General features: G+C 49.4%; 1 protein-coding gene across 1 annotated transcript in view; it reads right to left on the bottom strand.

Moving 5' to 3' along the window:
- ABTB2 (ankyrin repeat and BTB domain containing 2) overlaps positions 1 to 18199 on the bottom strand; it is a 165402-nt gene that overhangs the window by 10524 nt on the left and 136679 nt on the right. The window contains exons 4-8 of the mRNA XM_029061740.2: positions 6823 to 6975; positions 4687 to 4852; positions 3325 to 3414; positions 2741 to 2842; positions 94 to 190 (exon numbers count right to left, since the gene is read on the bottom strand). Coding sequence (XP_028917573.1) covers positions 94 to 190; positions 2741 to 2842; positions 3325 to 3414; positions 4687 to 4852; positions 6823 to 6975 — 608 coding nt within the window. The remainder of the gene's footprint in view (positions 1 to 93; positions 191 to 2740; positions 2843 to 3324; positions 3415 to 4686; positions 4853 to 6822; positions 6976 to 18199) is intronic.

Here is an 18199-nt window from a genome sequence, read left to right as displayed (position 1 = left end):
GGCGTGTTGCGTGTCCCTGCAGAGCGAGAGCGGCTGGGACCAGGGCCGGGGCTGGGGCGAGCCGCTCTGGGGCGGATGGGCGGGGCTGCCTACCTGCCGCGGATGCCAGCTGCAGCGGGGTCTCAGCGTAGTTATCCTCCCCGCTGTTCACGGCGGATCCCTCCACGTGGGCGCCAGCATCCAAGAGCAGCTGCCAAGGACACACGAGAGACATATGCTCAGACTGGCGGGGCTACCCCGGGAGATGAGCCGGGGGCAGCCTCTGGGCAGCCGGTGGCTTAAGTGCCCTGGATTTAGGAAACAGAGCCCACATGATGCCTCTGGCTGGGCAGAGGGAGAGAGAGCAGGGTCCAATAAGCTTAATGCATCCTTGGGGCCCCAAATGTGTCAACCCATAAAAACAATCAGCTGCTAAGTAGGAAAAGGACATTCCTGTTGCTTCTCCTCACTCTGGGCACAGCGACCACAGCTGAGAGCCTGCTGCAGACGCTTAACTGGGATTTATGGCCCTTGGTTCTTGCTCTGCGTTTTTCAGTGACGTGTTCCCAGTGCCAAGGGCCCTGGGCACTCAGCACATAGGAGTTTTTGGGTTAAAGCATTGACAGGAACTAATTCCAACTGCTGGGGAAAGCAGCCGGTGTGCTCTCTGCTCCTCCGACTGGATTACCCATACTGCCAGTGAGCTGGCCAGATCCTTAAGGAGGCTGCTTGGGAGAAGGGGAAGGTGGGGAGAGAAAAAACAGCTTCCTTTGAGCCTGTCAGGGTGCCAAGATGCCGGCCTAGGAGCCACGGAGAAGGAGCAGAACATTTTGAAACAAGAATCCTGCCGCTCCAGGCAAAAACGACATGACCAAACAGAGAGAGAATCAGCTTTCAGGAAAACCATCTCAGAGTGGGTAACAAAGTGGGTTGGATCTTCGAGATTCTAAGGGCAGACACTTTGGGAGCAACAGAAGCACCTCAGATCAAGACACACGCTTACCCTTACCCTTTTTCTTCTGCTCAGTGTTGACCAAATTGAAACCAGCAGGTGTGGGCTCCCCAAAATCTCCCCATCACTTTCTCAGCCTCTCTCCACCTCATCCAATCTTTCTGTTCAGGTTCCTCCTGACCACAAATCTTCCCACCATCAACCTATTGGTACTAAGGCAGGAAGCTGCCACACCATTTTTTACTGCATGTCAAGCATTATTCTAAGCACTGGGGCAGTTAAAAGTTAATCAGGTCGGACACCGTCCTCCATAATAATAATACTAATAATAATAATAATGTTGGTATTTGTTAAGTGCTTACTATGTGCCGAGCACTGTTCTAAGTGCTGGGGTAGACATAGGGGAATCAGGTTGTCCCACGTGGGGCTCACAGTTTTAATCCCCATTTTACAGATGAGGGAACTGAGGCACAGAGAAGTTAAGTGACTTGCCCACAGTCACACAGCCGACAAGTGGCAGAGCTGGGATTCGAACTCATGAGCCCTGACTCCAAAGCCCGTGCTCTTTCCACTGAGCCACGCTGGGGCTCACAGTCTAAGTAGTAGGATAATAGGTGCAGCTTTTACCCACATTTTACAGTTGAGGAAACTCAGGCCCAGAGAAGTCAAGTGACTTGTCCATGGTCGCACAGCAGGCCAGTGGCTGGACCAGGACTAGAACACAGGTCTTCTGACTTTCCACTAGGCCACACTGCTTCACCATGACTCATTCCTGATCAGTAACTTCAAATGGAATACCATCGCCACCAAGTGGGGACTCCCACTTTTCCCCTACGTGTCCTCTAGTCTATGAGTGCTAGAAAAGGAGTCAAAAATCATCTGCCTGAGTGAGAAAATACTACTGCTCCACTGGAAGCCCAACTAGATCAGATCCAGCTGTTATCTCTGGGTGTAAATCAAGGCCATAACCCTGAGTCATCCTAGGGGGCTGAATCTAAATCGCTGGGTTATCACTTCTGCTCCATGAGGTCTTGCCCATCAGTCTCTCAGATCCCCACTCTCCACCCTCCCCAACAGTTGCTTTGACACTTAATTCTAAATCACCTAAGCACTTGAGTTCTCAGCCTCCTATTGCTGTTGCACTTATGCACATATCTTTGCTTTCTATTGTTTCCTCTTGCCTGTAATTGATTATAGTGTCTGCCTCTCCTGCTAGGTGGTAAGCCCTCTCCTGCTAGGTGGTAAGCTCTTTGAAGGCAGGGAAGGTGTCTACCAACTCTGGTGTTCTGTCTCAAAGTCCTAGAACCATGCTCTGAACAGTGTCAGCCCTCAATAAATACTTTGATTGAAACCCCTCAGACAATGTTAGCAGCCCTGGAGTTCACCAAGAGGGTACAAGAGCAGAGTGGAAATGACCAAAAAACCACTAATTAAATTTTTTAAGGAGCTTGCCAGAGCTAGAAATATTTTCTGAACTTTTTCCTCCCCTTCAATGAATTTCTAAAGGAATTGTTCATCGTGTAAGTATCCTGAATAACCACTTCCATTGCATGCTTCAAACACCCGACTTCCTTCCTGAGTTGTGGGCTGGGAGTCAACACTAGTAGAAACCCGCCGGGACATAGCGAGAAGGTTTGTCGAAGGAGAGGGGGTGAAGTATCAAGTCCACTTGAAAATACCCACAGGAGAGTTCATGTCTGTCTCCCCTACTAGCCTGTAAGCGCTCTGCGGGCAGGGATCGTGTCTACCAATTCTATTGAGTGGTTGACTGAAAGTTTCGGAAAAGGTACGCCAGTAACACGGTCTTACCTGAACGACAGAGATGTGTCCATGCAGCACAGCAAACGTCAAAGAGGTCCAATGCCGGCTATCCGGGTGGACTGAGGGATACCGGGGTGAGCTGCCTGGGACCTGGAAGGCGCAAGGAAGGAAGGAGGGTTAGGTCAGGCGGCTTTTACCCACAATTGGCCGGATTTGCACTGGCTTGGGGAGCAGGTTGGAATGTGAAGAGAAGACAGCAATCTCAGGCTGCCAGCTCAGATCCAATTTGCAGGGCAGTGTGGGAGGCAGGTCTACAGGGCCCATGGCATTGAGGGGATGGCTGATGAATGGCTCCACGGGGTACATAGGACCCCAAAGAAATGATGCCCCAGAAATGTAAACCAGGGGCAGTCTCCCCAGCAGGGGGGCTTGGATTAGGCTATGGAGAATCTGATCTTCCAGGAAGGAAACCAATCTACTCCCCTCCTATTAAAATTGATTCCTCTGTAGGCTTAGCTGGACTTCGAGTCTTATGATTCCTAGATCTCTGGGCCAGGCCCATCCCTTGTCCCTTCGTCTAGAACTCCATGTCCAGGAAAACGTCATGAACCGGGAGGTCATCTCATACTCACCGGTATATCCAAGTTTGCGCCGGCATCGATCAGCATCTGCACCATTGCTTCATCCCCCGCAGCACAGGCATACATCAGGGGTGTCATCCCCTGAGCAGAACCAACACAGAACTGCTATTCCAGACAGCTGGGAGATGTGCACCTCCCACACCTCGTGCTTACTGCACACAGCCCACAGCCAGGCTCCCTGGACTTGCTCAGGTATGACTGTGCACTGGACAATGGGTGCAGTGCAGAATGTGTGTGTGAGTGTGTGTGTGTGTATATGCTCATGGGTGCAAGGAGGGCCAGGTGGGCACTGAGTCCTGAGTGCTCCAGCTGCATGTGAGCCCCATACTAGTACTGAGCATTTGCTGTGTGTTGGCCAGTGAAAACTCAGTCCCTGCCCGGTACAGACATGTAGTGCAACCATGGATATGGAATCCAGCTTCTTGGCTGCATTTATGTGGAAACTTCACTTCCTGGCCGTAACACCAACCAGCAGCATATACAGTTAACCAAGATCAGCTTTCATGGCTAGCATTTTTCTTGAGCTCTAACATGTTATTTATTAAGTTATTTTGTGTAGACAAGATCTTCACGCCTCCCCGCCTCATAAATCTGTTTGGTGCCCAGAGACAAATGAATAGTTTGAGATTAATCATGAGGGAGCCAGGGCCTGTTTACCAACAAATCGATTCATAAATATCAAACCTCAGCAAGCAAATAAAAAAGATGATTTAAAGATAGGTCAACTGGAATTGACTGAGAAAGATTGTGTGTGTGTGTGTGTGTGTGTGTGTGTGCGTGCGTGCACACACATTTTGCAGGTGCAAGGGAGAGGCGGAAGGAGAAATTATGTGCTTGGAATTATGGGTGTGGGTATACTATGATAGCATAGTAGAAATGGCCCATCTTCATCACTAAGCAGGCCTCAGTGTAGAGTTGCTCCTCCAAGATCCCTGGAGAACCTGGAATGGCTCCAAGATGCTCGCCCTGTGTGTGTGTATGTGTGTGTGAGTCTGCTCAGCTTGCTTGCCCTCCTCACCCCACAGGATACTCCCCTTTGAGCCAATTCTCCTCCCACCAACCTGGCTTCCTACTCCAATTCCTTCTCTCTTCCCCCAGGCAAAGCTCAAAAACTCCAGCCAGAGGGTTTGAAAGCCCCTTCCTGAGAGGTCTCCCAGATTGGGCACTGGTAGGGTCTCCACACTAGTTCCCTGTCTGGAGGGCTACGTGAGTGGGCAAGGGTGGCCAGGAGGCACGGCATCAAATTTTTCTGCACTGCCAATGCACAACTTGGGCTGGGCCAAGTCTGCTTCTAGCCAGAGTGGAAGTCAGTAGCGTTGTGTCAGAGAGCCTTTTCGGGGACTCTTGACCTACCTGGTCATCCATGGTGTTCACTCCATCCGGCCCCAATGCCTCAATGGCCTGGTTGATGAGATCAGTCCTCCCACAGTTGAGCATTCGGAAGCCCAGGTCCTGATTGAACTTTTCTGTGGCTGCTTTGGCGTCTAGTCTCCGGAAGGAACTGAAGCAGCATTCAGGTCTGTCCAGGGTAGAGACCAGATAGCTTAACAATGACGGTGCCCAGGATTTTGGGAAACTGGCTGAGTATGAGGCCCTGCAATGAGACTCTTCCTCAGAATGTAATGAGGCATCATCGGGGCATTTGGTTTGCCAATCGATGCAGATCACAGCCACTGGTTCCCTGAGTGACTCTGAGGCAGTGCTGGGTGGTCTCCCCGACCTGCCACCCATCCCATGGACATTAACAGTTCTATCACAAGAACCCGAGAAAGTGTAGACCGCACACCAAGCAACTTGGAGCTGCCATCGAATTGGTCTGTCTAAATTTATACTTCTTCCCTAAAGTTATTATTATTTGCCACAGAGTAGAAATGACATTAAATGGAGGAGAGGATAACAATGAGGAAGACACAGTCTTTCAATGGGAAAACTGAAGCTATGGTCCTTTTCCCTGGACTCCAAAGAGGAACCTAATTGAGCATTCTCTGAGTAGACTTTGGGGGTCCTTCAGTATCCTTGGGCAGATGCACAGTGTAATCAGTTACCCAAAGAAAGAGTCCTTAGCCTGCATGTACTTAAACAGAAGAGAGAATTCGTCCCTATCTGTAATCCCCCGAGTCACTTCAATCTCTCCCACTGCTTTTCCCAAGAGTCCAGATTAGACTCAGGATCATGAACCAAACTTCTGGGACACAACCGAAGGCTGTGAGCCTTTCTTATCAAAAATGCCAATTTACTTTTAAATTGTGAGAAAAACATTGTTTGTGAACCTGCTTCAGTTTCCCTGGCCAGGGCCAGGAAGGTTGACTGGGCTAGACATGCCTCCATAGAATAGGGGACTGAGAAGATTCAATTCCAAAATGTTCTTCACAACCAAGAGGGTGGGAGAGCTTCAAAACTGATGGTGAACTCAGGTCAAAACTCCTGCTTCTTCTTTTAAAGCCTTTGCAACCTCTCTGGCTTCAGCAATGATCCAGAAAATGGAAAGTTGAGTGGGTGGGAGGGACAAGAGAAGGACTTTTGCAGTGTTCTCAGCTGGCAATGGCCCATTTTTGTAGAACTAGATCTTCAATGTAGTTTAGTGTGATGTATGAGAACATGATGGGGGCAGAACAACTCTCCAACTTGGAATGTGGTCACTGTCCGGACCTCTTTCCCCAACAAAGATGGCTGTAGGAGTCCCAGGTACCACAGGAAGTAGAGATATGGGCCTTGTACTTCCTTCAGTTCAGTAATCTTTGAGGACTCTTGGAAGAGTTTAAGCTAATGCCAAGGGGGAGTGAAGGAGTCACACCCATCCTTTCCTTTGGCCTCCTTGCTCAAATTCTTCCATCTAAGCCCTATCTAGTTCCTGCTCCAACCACCAAATTTCAGTCATTCAAACCTCTAAACAAGAGTTTCTCAGTCCAGAGAAACAGAGTTTGAATCAAACCCCAAAACAACCACATGTGGACCAGTTCTAACCTGAATGAATGAGTGCTGTAACAACAGTACATGACCCTTTTGTGCATAATTTCTTAGAGAAGAATCTAGCACGTCTGTCCTTCATCTCAATGCACCTGAGAGGTAGGAAGTGGACAAAATAGGATATCCACATTTTATAGCTGAGGAAACTGAGGCACAGAGCACTTCAGAGGCTTGGGGTTGTGAGTGATCCTGAGACTTAAGAAGAGGCAGCCTGACCTGGAAGAAAGAGCATGGGTGTCAAGAGACCCAGCTCGGAGCGCAGCTCTGTCACAACCTCCCTGGGCCTCAGTTTCCTCCTCCGTGCAATGGGGAAAAGATAGCTAGCTTGTGAGCCCAACATGGGGCAGATACTGGATCCCATCTCAGAACCTATGCTTCACACATAGTAAGGGCTCAATAAATGCCAAAACTATTCCTTCCTTCCCTCCCCGTTGTTCCCTGCAGGGATTCCTTATCTCCCGGGCCCATCTCACACCCCTCCCTTCCTCAGGGGAGCTCAGAGGACCCCAGAAGTTCACTTACTTCAGCTGCCGGGGCTCACAGTCCAGACCTGGGAGGAGCAGCCGAGCCACCTGTCTGATGTCATCACTGTCCACCGTCAGGCTGCGTCGGTGATCTGCATAAGTGAGGGCCACTCGCATCCACTCCATTAGCGGAGGAAGAAGCATGAAAGGCCTATGAAGAAGAGAGTGAGCAGGGTAGTAAGGTTGGGCCTGGGGCAGATGGTGGTTGATGGCAGCTACTCGCTTAGGATGAGGGTGGGAGTTGGGGAAACGACCTCCACTATTTCCTGAACAAACAAATCCTCTTGGAAAATCACCAGAAAGCAATCTTACAGCTTTGAAACCCAACATCTCCTTTAAAAGAAAGCCCTCTCCCCTCTTCAGTCAGCCTTGTGGACTGGAGAGAGGATGTATCCGTCAGGTAGTAGGCATTTAGAGGAAGAACCAGAACAACCCCGTTTTTAGAAATGTTACCTGTACACCTCCTCTGGCTAGCTGTCATCTATAAGCTTGTTATGGGCAGGGAACATTTCTGCTACTTCTGTGGTATTGTACTCTCCCAAGCGCTTAGTGCTCTCCACAAAAGAAGTGTTCAATAGATACCTTTGATTGATTGACTGATTAGGGATCACACGCTCTGACCTGATTTCCTCAACATTTGTCTCCTTGTCCCCCTCCAGGAGCCTCAAAAATGGTAGGGAGAAATGCCCTCTCTGGTCCGGCAGGCAGAAGATTAGGAGCTGAAAACCCAAAAGTCACAGATCCAAGTGAATAGATGACCCAGAGGGAGCAGGGGAAAAGAGGGCTTAATTGGGCAAGGCCTCTTGGAGGTGATGTACCCTTAATAGTGATTTGAATGTGGGGTGACTGGTGATCTGGATTACATGGAGAGGGAAGGAGTTCCAGGTTAGGGGAAAGATGAGGGAAAGGGGTTGGCGGCAAGATAGACGAGATCGGGGCACAGAGAACAAGCTGGAGATAGAGGAGCAAAGGGTGTGGGCTGGGTTGGCAGTAGGAAATCAGTAAGGTGAGGTAAGAGGGTGGCAAGCTGACTGAGTGCTTTAAAGCCAAAGATAAGGAGTTTCTGTTTGATGCGGAGGTGAACGGGGGACCATTGGAGGTTCTTGAGGAGTGGGCAGACATAGACTGAATAGTGTTTTTTGGTTTTTTATAAAAATGATCCATTCCGCAAAGTGAAGTATGAACTGGAGTGGGAAGAGATGGGTGGGGGGGGCGCAAGGAGATCAGTGAGGAAGCAGAAGCAATAGATAAGGCGGGGTAAGATAAGTGCTTGAATCAGAATGGTAGCAGTAGATGGAGAGGAAAGGGTGGAATTTAGCAATGTTGTGAAGGTAGAATCAATAGGATTTGGTGAATATGTGGGTTGAATGAGACAGATGAAGAAGAGTGCTTGGCACATAGTAAGTGCTCAAAAAATGCCACAATTATTATTATTATTTGATGAATCAAGGACAATGCCAAGGTTATGGCTTGTGAGACAGGGAGGACTGTCTACAGACGGAGGAAGACAGGGTTAGGGTGGGAAGATAAGGAATTCTGTTTTGGACATGTTTCGCCCAAACTCGTCCAAGTCAGTGGGAAGAAGGAAGAATTTGAATCTCTCAATAGTAAATTCCCGGCCTCCCTCCACACTTCTTCTGGGCGTCCTCCACAGCTGGGCCAATGAGAATGGACTTTTTCCCCCACAGGTTTCACGTGATAGTCCAACTTGTCTGTAAACTAGCTAGCAAGGCAACCTTGACAGTGTCTGGCGTGGAAACTTCACGTAGACTCGAAGACATTCTCAACCAGTGGGACTCCCTGTGCAACCCTGCTGAGAAAGGGGGCTTTCCCTTTCCAGCTTCCCGATGACTAACTGCTGGAGAAGAGCAACAGTGGCGTCTCATCCAGATGGAAGATGGGGACTGGGGGAGGCGGGTGGGGAGGTAGAGGAGTGAGGGAGGGGGCTCCTGGCACAGGGACACAGTGACGATCAAGTCCAGAGCAAGAACAGCTGGAAACATGAAAGAAGTCTTCAAAGTTCCATACTTAGGAAAGAATTAGAGGCATCTAACCCCGAGCAGTAGTTGGGCTCAGGAACGGAACTACCATGCTGCATTTTGAACACCTCACTCCTCCAAGCTGGAGTCGCTTGGCTCGTCCAAACAAGGGCCTCTGTTGCCAGTGGGCCACCAACAAGGTCACGTTTGGGCAGGCCCAAGGGGCGTCTCTGGCAAAGTCCCTGGCACAAAAGTGGGCCCCAATTTCCAGCCCCAAAACCAATTCTCTTTCTTCTCAGTCCAGTGTAGCCAAAGATCAGCCCCCAACTCAGGGTCAGGAGGATGGCCGATGTTAAAGGCGGGTGCCACTGTTTCCCTGACTAAAGAAGGATCGCTTCCTACTGTTCTTGTCCAAATGATCTATCTGGTTTCCCAAGCAAAAGAGCCTCCACCTCTACCCTCAGGAGATCATTTCACAGTCTGATAGAGCTCAGCATTAGGGAAGTTGTCCTGACAACCAGACCCCCGCTTCATGACTCACTGGACACACATATGCACGCGCACACACACACATATTCTCTCTCTCTCTGGACGTAATCCACTCCCTCCCTGGCTGGATGGAGCTCTCCAGTGGGCAAGTCAAGCGGGAAAGAAATGCAGCCGCCAGTCCAGTGGGATTGTGGAAAAGAGCAATCAGTCCCTTCAAGTTCCTCTGATTACAAACTGAGAAGCCCGTTTCCATCTTCTCACTCAGCAATCCCAGCCTCTCCCTATATCCTCCCTGGATTTTTGTTGTTTCAGTAACAAGTCTGCAGACCAGGGCCTGGCTTTATCTCTTTTCACTGTATCCGGACGGTGCTTGATCAGGGAGAAAAACTCCACCCTTGAGTCCTGCTGCTGTACCAGAGTGGCCCCCACATCCCGCCACCCCCCGCCCCTCCAAGGATGGATTAAGCCATGTGTCCCATGAAACACTGAGGCTAATCCAACACAAAGATCACCTAGAGGTTATCAGGTGCAGAGCGATGTTGTAGGAACAGTGCTTGTACTCCTTGGAAAGGAGCATGGCCTAGTGAAAAGAGCATGTTCCTGCAAGCCAGAGTGCTTGGGTTCTAATTCCTGCTCTGCCACTTGTCTGCTGTGTGACCTCGGACAAGTCACTTAACTTTTCAGTACCTCAGTTCCCTCATCTGTAAAATGGGAATTAGAGCGTGAGCCCTACGTGGGACAGGGACTGAGTCCAACCTTATTAACTTGCATCTACTCCAATGCTTAGTACAGTGCCCGACACATGGTAAGCACTTAACAAATAATTTTTTTTTTAAAAAAAGGGGCCATTTGAATTAAAGACATTATTAATAACCCCAGACAGGCGAACTCAAGCCTAAAGCAAGTCCATTGAGAACAATGCCATTTTGTCTCTATAATAATGATAATTATTATTGTCTTTATTATGGTACTTGTTAAGCACTTACTATGTGCTAAGCACTGTACTAAGAGTTGAGGTAGATACAAGCAAATTGGGGTGGACACAGTCCTTACTTTGCTACAGCTCTCAGGGGGATGACCCTGATGCACACTGGAATGCAAAGATTTACAAGCCCCTTTTTCTTTCCCTGCAAAGCTACATGACTTGACCAGTCAGTAGGAGGAAACTGCCAGGGACAATGAGATAGGTATCACTTCAGCAACCAGTTACCAGACACCTGAACTGATCGTTGGCCTTTCTCTTTCAGTAACACACTTCCAGTGGGAATTGGGTTTCACCCCACAATCATCCTCCTATTTCTCTTGCCCCTACCAGCAGGCTCCCAGAGCCGTTTTGTGTTACCAGACAGTGGAAATGCCAGGAAACATCAGTGCTGCTGCTGCTATGTGGCAGGAACTGCCCACTGTAGAAATACTTAAAATGGAATGAAATGTGAACTGTGGGACTGGCTGTTTAGCATTTATTTTTCCTTTAATTAAAAAAGGAAAAGTACTCCCTCATCTTACTTTTCACCATGACTGCCCTCTGGCCCTATGGAAACATCCAATATTTCGGTTTTGATGACAACGGGGTAAACACGATGGAAAGTGACTTAAGACGACGTCTCGAGCCGAAGAAACACTTTGTTCAGTCCCGCTAGGCGTTACGTTTTCCTAAAGGGTGTTTGATATTTAAGAAACATTTGGCAGCTCATAAAAAAGCAGCTCACGCACTGGCGATTCAGCTCTGGGATGAGGTCCAGGGACCGGTCCTTGGACGGTGCAAACTCTGAGCTCCATCCAAAGATTCTTGCTCTCCCTGTCCTCAGCTGGGGTCCGAGGACCCCATCCTACTGTTGCTCTCCTGCAGTATTCTTTCTTACCAGGCTGGAGAGCCATGATCTCAGGGACCAAGAGGAAAGGGCTCCCTTCACTGGGATTCCCCAGTGTCCCTAAAGTCACGATGATGTGGCTTCTGTTTTCTCAATCAAAGCCAGTAAGTGACTCCAAACCACATGCAGACGTCTATTCGTCAAGTGTAAAAGTTCCACAGAATGCTAACCCAGTCCCCTCCCCACTGGCCCCTGCACTTAAAAGAGAGGGGTTTTTTGTTGCTGTAGTTTTTTTTATCTATTTCTTAAGCACTTACTATGTGCCTTGCACTGTACTAAGCACTGGGGTAGATACAAGATAATCAGGTTGGACACCATCCATGTCTCACATAGGGCTCACAGTCTTAATGCCCATTTTACAGATAAGGGAATTGAGGCTCAGAGAAATTAAGTAACTTGCCCAAGGTCACACAGTAGAAAAGTGGTAGAGTCAAGATTAGAACCCAGGTCCTATGACTACCAGGCTTGTGCTCTTTCCACTTGTTCACACTGCTTGTCAAATTGATACCTCTAAATTTGATCATTCTCAATATGCGAGTAATTTGATACTCAACCTAACCCCGCAATACTGATGTAAATATCTTTATGCTCTGCCATTGCACTTACCCCTAATCAATTTAAATGTTTGTCTCCTCCTGTAGCTCCTTGTGGGAAAGGATCACGAGCTACCAATTCTATTGTATTGTACTCTCCCAAGTACGATTAGCCTGTAAGCCTGTCAAACGGCAGGGACTGTATCTGTTGCCAACTTGTTCATCCCAAGCGCTTAGTACAGTGCTCTGCACATAGTAAGCGCTCAATAAATACTATTGAATGAACTTAGTATGGTGCTCCGCACACAGAAAGTGCTCAGTAAATACTACTGATGGATTAATAATCCAACAAATTTATTCTGGGCAAAGTAGGGCACTGGCTTTAGCAGTGAAGGCTGATAGGCAAACAGGGATAGATAGAAGGTGAAATGGACAGTTAAATCAGGCACAGCTTCCAGGACCAGGTAGGAAAATGTAAGTCCCTCTCATCATCCTGATTCCAGAGAAGTTTTTCCATTAGCTCTCCAACCGGGGGAAGGAGACAGTGGGAGAAGAGGGATCCAAGAGAGAGACCAAGGTGGCTGCCAGAGTATTTGTGGCATCCTGTCCAGTGGAGTCCCTCGGCCACCTTTCAGGCGGGGCTCGGTCTCAGCTAACGATCCTAGAGCAAAGAGGTGGCTCCTAACAAGCTAAGAGCGGGTCATTCTGGGCTATGGGGTTCACGTTCACTCAGACTCGACCTTCTTTCCCTCTCCCCCAGCTGGCCCCTTGGAAGGCAGCAGTTGCTCATTTTTCCAGCTTTCAGGCGCTACTTCTGCCCCTGGCAGGAACTCCATGAAAGAGGACAGACTCTCTCCGTTGGTCTGTGCCTGGAAATCTTAAAACTCATAAAAAACCAAAATGCAAACAGTTCACCGAGGGCCCTGAGTTTTAGAGGGCCTGGTACCCTGGAGAAAAAACAAAGAAACCAACAAACCCCATACCCAATACTAGAGTTTACTGATTTTGGTCTCAGAGACCGAGTGTCAGAGCTTTTGATTTCCCGGGTCCAAGCAGGCACTGTTCCTGCTTTGGAGTGGGCTGTGCCCCCAGCTATAGAAATTCCTGTAGGCAGAACAGCTATGGTCACACACCCAGGAATAGCAGACACGAGACTGGCACCTTGAGAGATATGATCTAGGCTCTCCCCCTCCCAATACGTGGCTTCATGAATACTGTAGATTCGAAGCCCCAATCTCAGCATCCGGCTCGACCGGTGGTCATGGGTGACTGGAGCAGTGTGCCGGCCACACTTGGATGGGTGAACCTGTAGATTAGGCATCTAACCACCCAATCCGTCATCAGAAATAGGGAGGCCATTTAGAGGTCTCCTTTAAGTGTGGCCTCGGGGCCAAAAGGAATTGAGGCTACAGGGGGATCCTAACCAACAGGAATGACCAGCTAAGATGTGGAAATAATTCCCTTGGTCATGGGCTTGGCCTTTTAATTGTTATATAGCAAGGAAGGGGTTCCCAGCCCTACCTCTCCCTCCCCATTTTGGTCAAAATCTGAAGGACGAAACTTTGGCAGGCTGGGGAACAGGAAAAATTGATGCTTCCGAATGTCATGTGCAGGCGGAGTTTCATCCTCCAGCCCAAATTCTTCTCTTCACCCATCTTCAATCCCACCCCCTGAGTGAGTGAAGCCCAACCGATCTGTTTACCCTGACTTTCCTTAATGGTCCCAACCCCCCACCACTCACACAACCTGCTCCTACCCCTTTCTGCTTATCTCCCACCTGGCAATCTGGCCTTCTGGACAAAACCTTCATTACGGCTGTTCAAAGGGCCAAGACTGCTTAAATAGGGAGGAGGAGGGAGTATGTAATTAAGCAATTACGGGAGATGAGGCTTTTCTCAGCAGAGCGATGGCTCCGAGACCTCTCCGAGTCGAATACCAAAGGTTTAATGGTGCCAACTTCTAAGCCATCGCCACAGAACACTACCCTGACGGAAACCTGGCTGCTAAAATCAAAGAGCCAATCTAAAACAAAACAACATTGTTTTATTCAATTCAGTCCCCCCTTCCTCCTAAACAATAGAAACCGGAGTTCACATCTTGGGCTCATTATGGTTTGAAAGTCATTGGTAAACCAGAAGGTGGTTAGCCAGATCCAGGCATGACCTCGTCCTCTCTCCCATTCCCCTACAGTTCTGACTATTGCAGAATAATGATAATTGAGGTGTTGGTTAAGCACTTACTAGGTGCCAATCACTGAGCTAGGCTCTTGGGCAGATGCAAGATAACCAGGTCGGACACAGTCTCTACTCTCCATGGGACTCACAGTCTAAGGGGGAGGGAGGGAGATGTGCCTGTATTTGGAATAGTTAAACAGTTATGTTTTACCACGGACAAGCTTAAGATGATTTCCTTTTGCAGCTCACTGACAGGCTTGGCTTTTAAGATGAAGGGAACTATAAAATGATATAGTGATCTTTTAGCTACCCATCAGCATTAACCCCAATTGGTGCATTGCCAAACCAGAGTTCTGTAAACAAAAGCAAATGTGGAGAGATTTTTCAGTTACAGATTTCTCATCCCTGGGAATTGGACTCTTCCCCTAAACACATTTTAGGATCCAGCTCTCAACATCAACATCTCAAAGGGCCCCAGAGCTTTGTTTGATGATTAGTATCTTGCTAACTGGGTAGGCTGTTTCTCTCACCTAAGAATATTGGCATCCAGGTAGTGAGAAGTAATGGCTGCAGAAAACCTTCCTGGAACAAATTCAAGGGGCTGGATCTAACCCTCTTAGATTTCTAAATGCAGCCTATTGGGGAAGAGAACTGGGAAGATGTGATACTGGGTAAGGAAAATGCTGCTGCTCCTAACATCTGTGATGGCTGTTCAGTGGTTACTATGTGCTAAGTACTGTGCTAAACCCTGGAAGGGATTCAGGATAATCAGATTGAACAGTTCTTGTCCTAGATGGGGTTCACAGTCTGAGGGGGAGGAAGACTATCCCAATTTTAGAAAAGGAGGAAATTGAAGCACAGAGAAGTTAAGTGACTTGCTCACGGTCCCACAGAGGAAAGTGGTGGAGTTGGGATTAGAGCCCGGGCCTCTCAACTCGCTGTCCTGGGCTCTTTCAACTAGGCCGTGTTGCTTCTCTGAAGCTCAGGTGAAAGTGGGTGTAATAGGATAGGGTTCATTTGGTGCTTAGGTTGGTGAGTCCTTAATGAAATTAAGAGGTTCCTTTACTGTGGATTCTTGTAGAACTCTCCAGGCTCCCAGGGAGAATGAGGAAGCATGGATCCTGGAGAAAACCTAGGCTCCACCAAATCCAGGGAGGGAGGGAGGAGTGAAGGGGAGACTTCCCTTTCCTCCGACTTGAGGGAGTGCCGGGATTTAGCATCAATCTCGGCCATCGGCTTCGTTTCATCACATGCAGCCCAGGAGCTTAAAAGCTCAAAGCTGGTTAAAGTCTTGTGGCAGGCCAGGGCCAGGCCAGAGCCAGGGCCAAGGCACCACCTTGGAACATTAAGACTGTGTGTGTCATCTCTCCCCTCTCCCACACCATGGTCAGGCTTCCATTATTGGCCCATGGGGTATCCCTCTCCAGACTCACTTCCCCAGACCCCGCCACTCTTCCACGCTAGGATCACTGAAACCTACCAGTGTTCATCATTGTGGTCGGCAACAGGCGCCGGCCCCACTCGCCACGGTAAAGTCACACCCTACTAAAGCCAACCCTCCCTGCCATGACCACCGAACCCACCCACCCTTTTCAGCTGGAACGCTGCCACTAGGTGGACTCATGTTGTTGACGATAAGTGGTTTGCTCATTGCTCCTGGTTAATAAGCGTGGTGTGTTTTGCTGCTCAGGGCTCATGAGCTTGGGCTCATTAGTTCATTATCCACTGTGCGTTCTGCTTGCTGTAGCCACAGAGGCAACTCACTCCACCAGAGGGGACTCCGGGTCCAAAGGATCTTGGCTAGTAGCAACAGGATGGGCTGTGTGATGGTAAGGGTTCCCGGTTCCCACTGGCCAAGATGAACAGTGGTGTTCTTCATAGCCAGCCTACGTAGGCTGCACTCACTGTCTCTACCTCGTGGGCATGCATGTACACACATTCACATGTACACACACACACTAGAGGCAGTGACATCACCCCTGACTGCCTGGAGAGAAGACGGCTCTTGAGTCAGACAGGGAGCAGCCAGAAAGTGATCTCTCCACCCAGCTGCAGAAAGATTTTCCCGAGGACTTCATCCCACACCTCTCTCACCCCGGCAGGGCCCTACCTACCCAGCGGCAAAGCCAGGTTCATTCAGGCCCCTCCACCACCAACAGGGGCCTCCATCACCAAAGGCCTCTAAGGCTGGAGTGAGCCTTGAGTCACACCGCCATGCTGGTGCTCAGGGCTGTGATTGCCACATCAGGAAGCCCTGCCATGGGTCATGCCCCTCAGGTTTACTGAGTGCTTACCGTATGCAGAACATTATACTAAGTGCTTGGAAGAGTACAATACAACAGAGTTGGTAGACATGTTCCCTACCCACAAGGAGCTTAGAGTCTAGAGGGGAAGACGTTAAAATAAATTGTGGATTTGACCATAAGTACTTTGGAGCAGAGGGTGGGGTGAATAAAGGGTAATAAAGGGTTCCTCCTATTCAACCCCCCAAAATCCCAGGACCAGAGGAGGGCAGGGGAGAACGGCGTGGATGGTGAAGCTTTCTAGAACAGCTGCTCCAAATCAGAAATGGAGCCACAGATCCAGAAGAAGCTGTCATTTGGTGACCTCTGCGCAGCCAGCTCGGTTTGTTTGTTGGACAGACTGGCTTGGGGCCTTAACTCTGGAGTATGGGCTAGAGGGTGGCTACCACCTGCTTCAGGGTCCTTTGCTTTGTTAGGAGTGTGAAGAGCCCAGGCACTTTTAGTCCCCTCGAGTCCTCCGGTCTCTGCCAGCAGCTGGCTGGGGACGAGGCTCACTCTACCTGCCTAGATCAGTCCGGCCTGGCCATTCCACTCAGAAAGACACCAGGTATGTCCACGCCTGCCACCTCATCCTAGGCCACAGCCAGGGAACAGACCTTGGGTAGGATAGGCAGGGCTCAGTCCAGAGAGCTTCATCTCTTTTCGCTTCCCTTCTGCCCTGGCCTCCGGATCCCGACAGATCACAAACCAAAGCTTCCATGAGCCCTTTTCTTCCTCGGTTTCCATGAAGAAATCAGGACTGGGCCAGGCGTATGCTGCTTATCATGTGGATGGGAATGATCCTTTGGGAGAAGAAATTCTCTAGACTGTAAGTTCCTAGTGGGAAGGGAACATGCTACGAACTCTGTTGTACGGTACTCTCTCAAACACTTCATTCAGTGCTTTGCTCTCTGTTAAGTGCTCAATAAATACCACAGATTGATGGATCCTCCTGAAAGTCAGCTTGACAGGCATGCAAGAGCAGGCAAGAAACCTGTTCAGCTGGGCTCCAGACAGCACGGCGGGCTCCCATCCTGTACAATCCTGGGGGTCTGAAATCCTGCCGTACAGTCTCCCGCTAAAAAAAATAAATTCCCTTTACAGTCGGGATTTCCCTCCGCCGGAGGGTCTCTTTATAATCCCGGCAGCTCTGGAGACAAAGAGTATTGTTGCCGCCGTTATCCAAATACCAAGCCAGCTCCAGGGGCCAGGGGCTGCAAACCCTCTCCCTTTCTACGAAGGCGCCTCAAACAATAGAGCAGGAAGTCAGACGAACCTGGCAGCCTCCGGTGCACTTGTCAGCAACCTGGCCGGAATCCTGTCCTTTCTCTATTACTGCTCTTGTTTGGCACCCACCGTTTCCTCCTTTATCCCTCATAATAACTCACATTCTGAATTGCTCCGGTGCTCCCTCGGCTGTCTCACAACACCCTCGGGACCTGGGGAAGGGGCATGGGCATTCCTCATGTGGAGAGAGCAGGCGGCCTCAGCAGTCACAGACACGACAGGCCGCACCTCCGGCCCAGGGCCGGGTGCTGGGTCTGCTGTCCACCAGATGCTGGGGAGCCTGCCACGGGCACTAGGGGAAATGGGGAGTGGGGAAGTTGTGCCTATAATTAACTGCTCAGGAAGGAGGATAAGGCAATATTTACTCCGATTCATAGAAAATAGGATTTGAGCCACCGTGATAATCCTTCTCTTTTCCCACAGTCCTTCTCACCTGGGGCTCTCATGGAGCTTTGCAAATATTACATCCCTCACCACTCTGATCAGGAAACTGATCAAGTTATAATTCTTGAGGCAGAAATGGGCTTTCTCCTGTCTCATGGAGGAAGCTTGGGACAGAGTTCAGACCAAGACCCCAGGCATTGTCTTTTCTACCCTGCTGCTCAACCCAATGCACAGTATTGCCTCCAATTTAAAAGAAAAAAAAAAAGATTGAAAACCTTCTCCTGCTTCCCCCATCTGGGTTGATTTCTCTGCTGTCAGGGCCATAGACTATAAAGAAGCCATTGCAGAGTTTTATGGGTCTTCCAGCCCCGGGAAT

The sequence above is a fragment of the Ornithorhynchus anatinus genome, chromosome 3 (assembly GCF_004115215.2).
Source record: "Ornithorhynchus anatinus isolate Pmale09 chromosome 3, mOrnAna1.pri.v4, whole genome shotgun sequence".
NCBI classification, from domain to species: domain Eukaryota; kingdom Metazoa; phylum Chordata; class Mammalia; order Monotremata; family Ornithorhynchidae; genus Ornithorhynchus; species Ornithorhynchus anatinus.
Note: the sequence above shows the minus strand (reverse complement) of the source record. Positions and strands in the feature narration are given on the sequence as shown.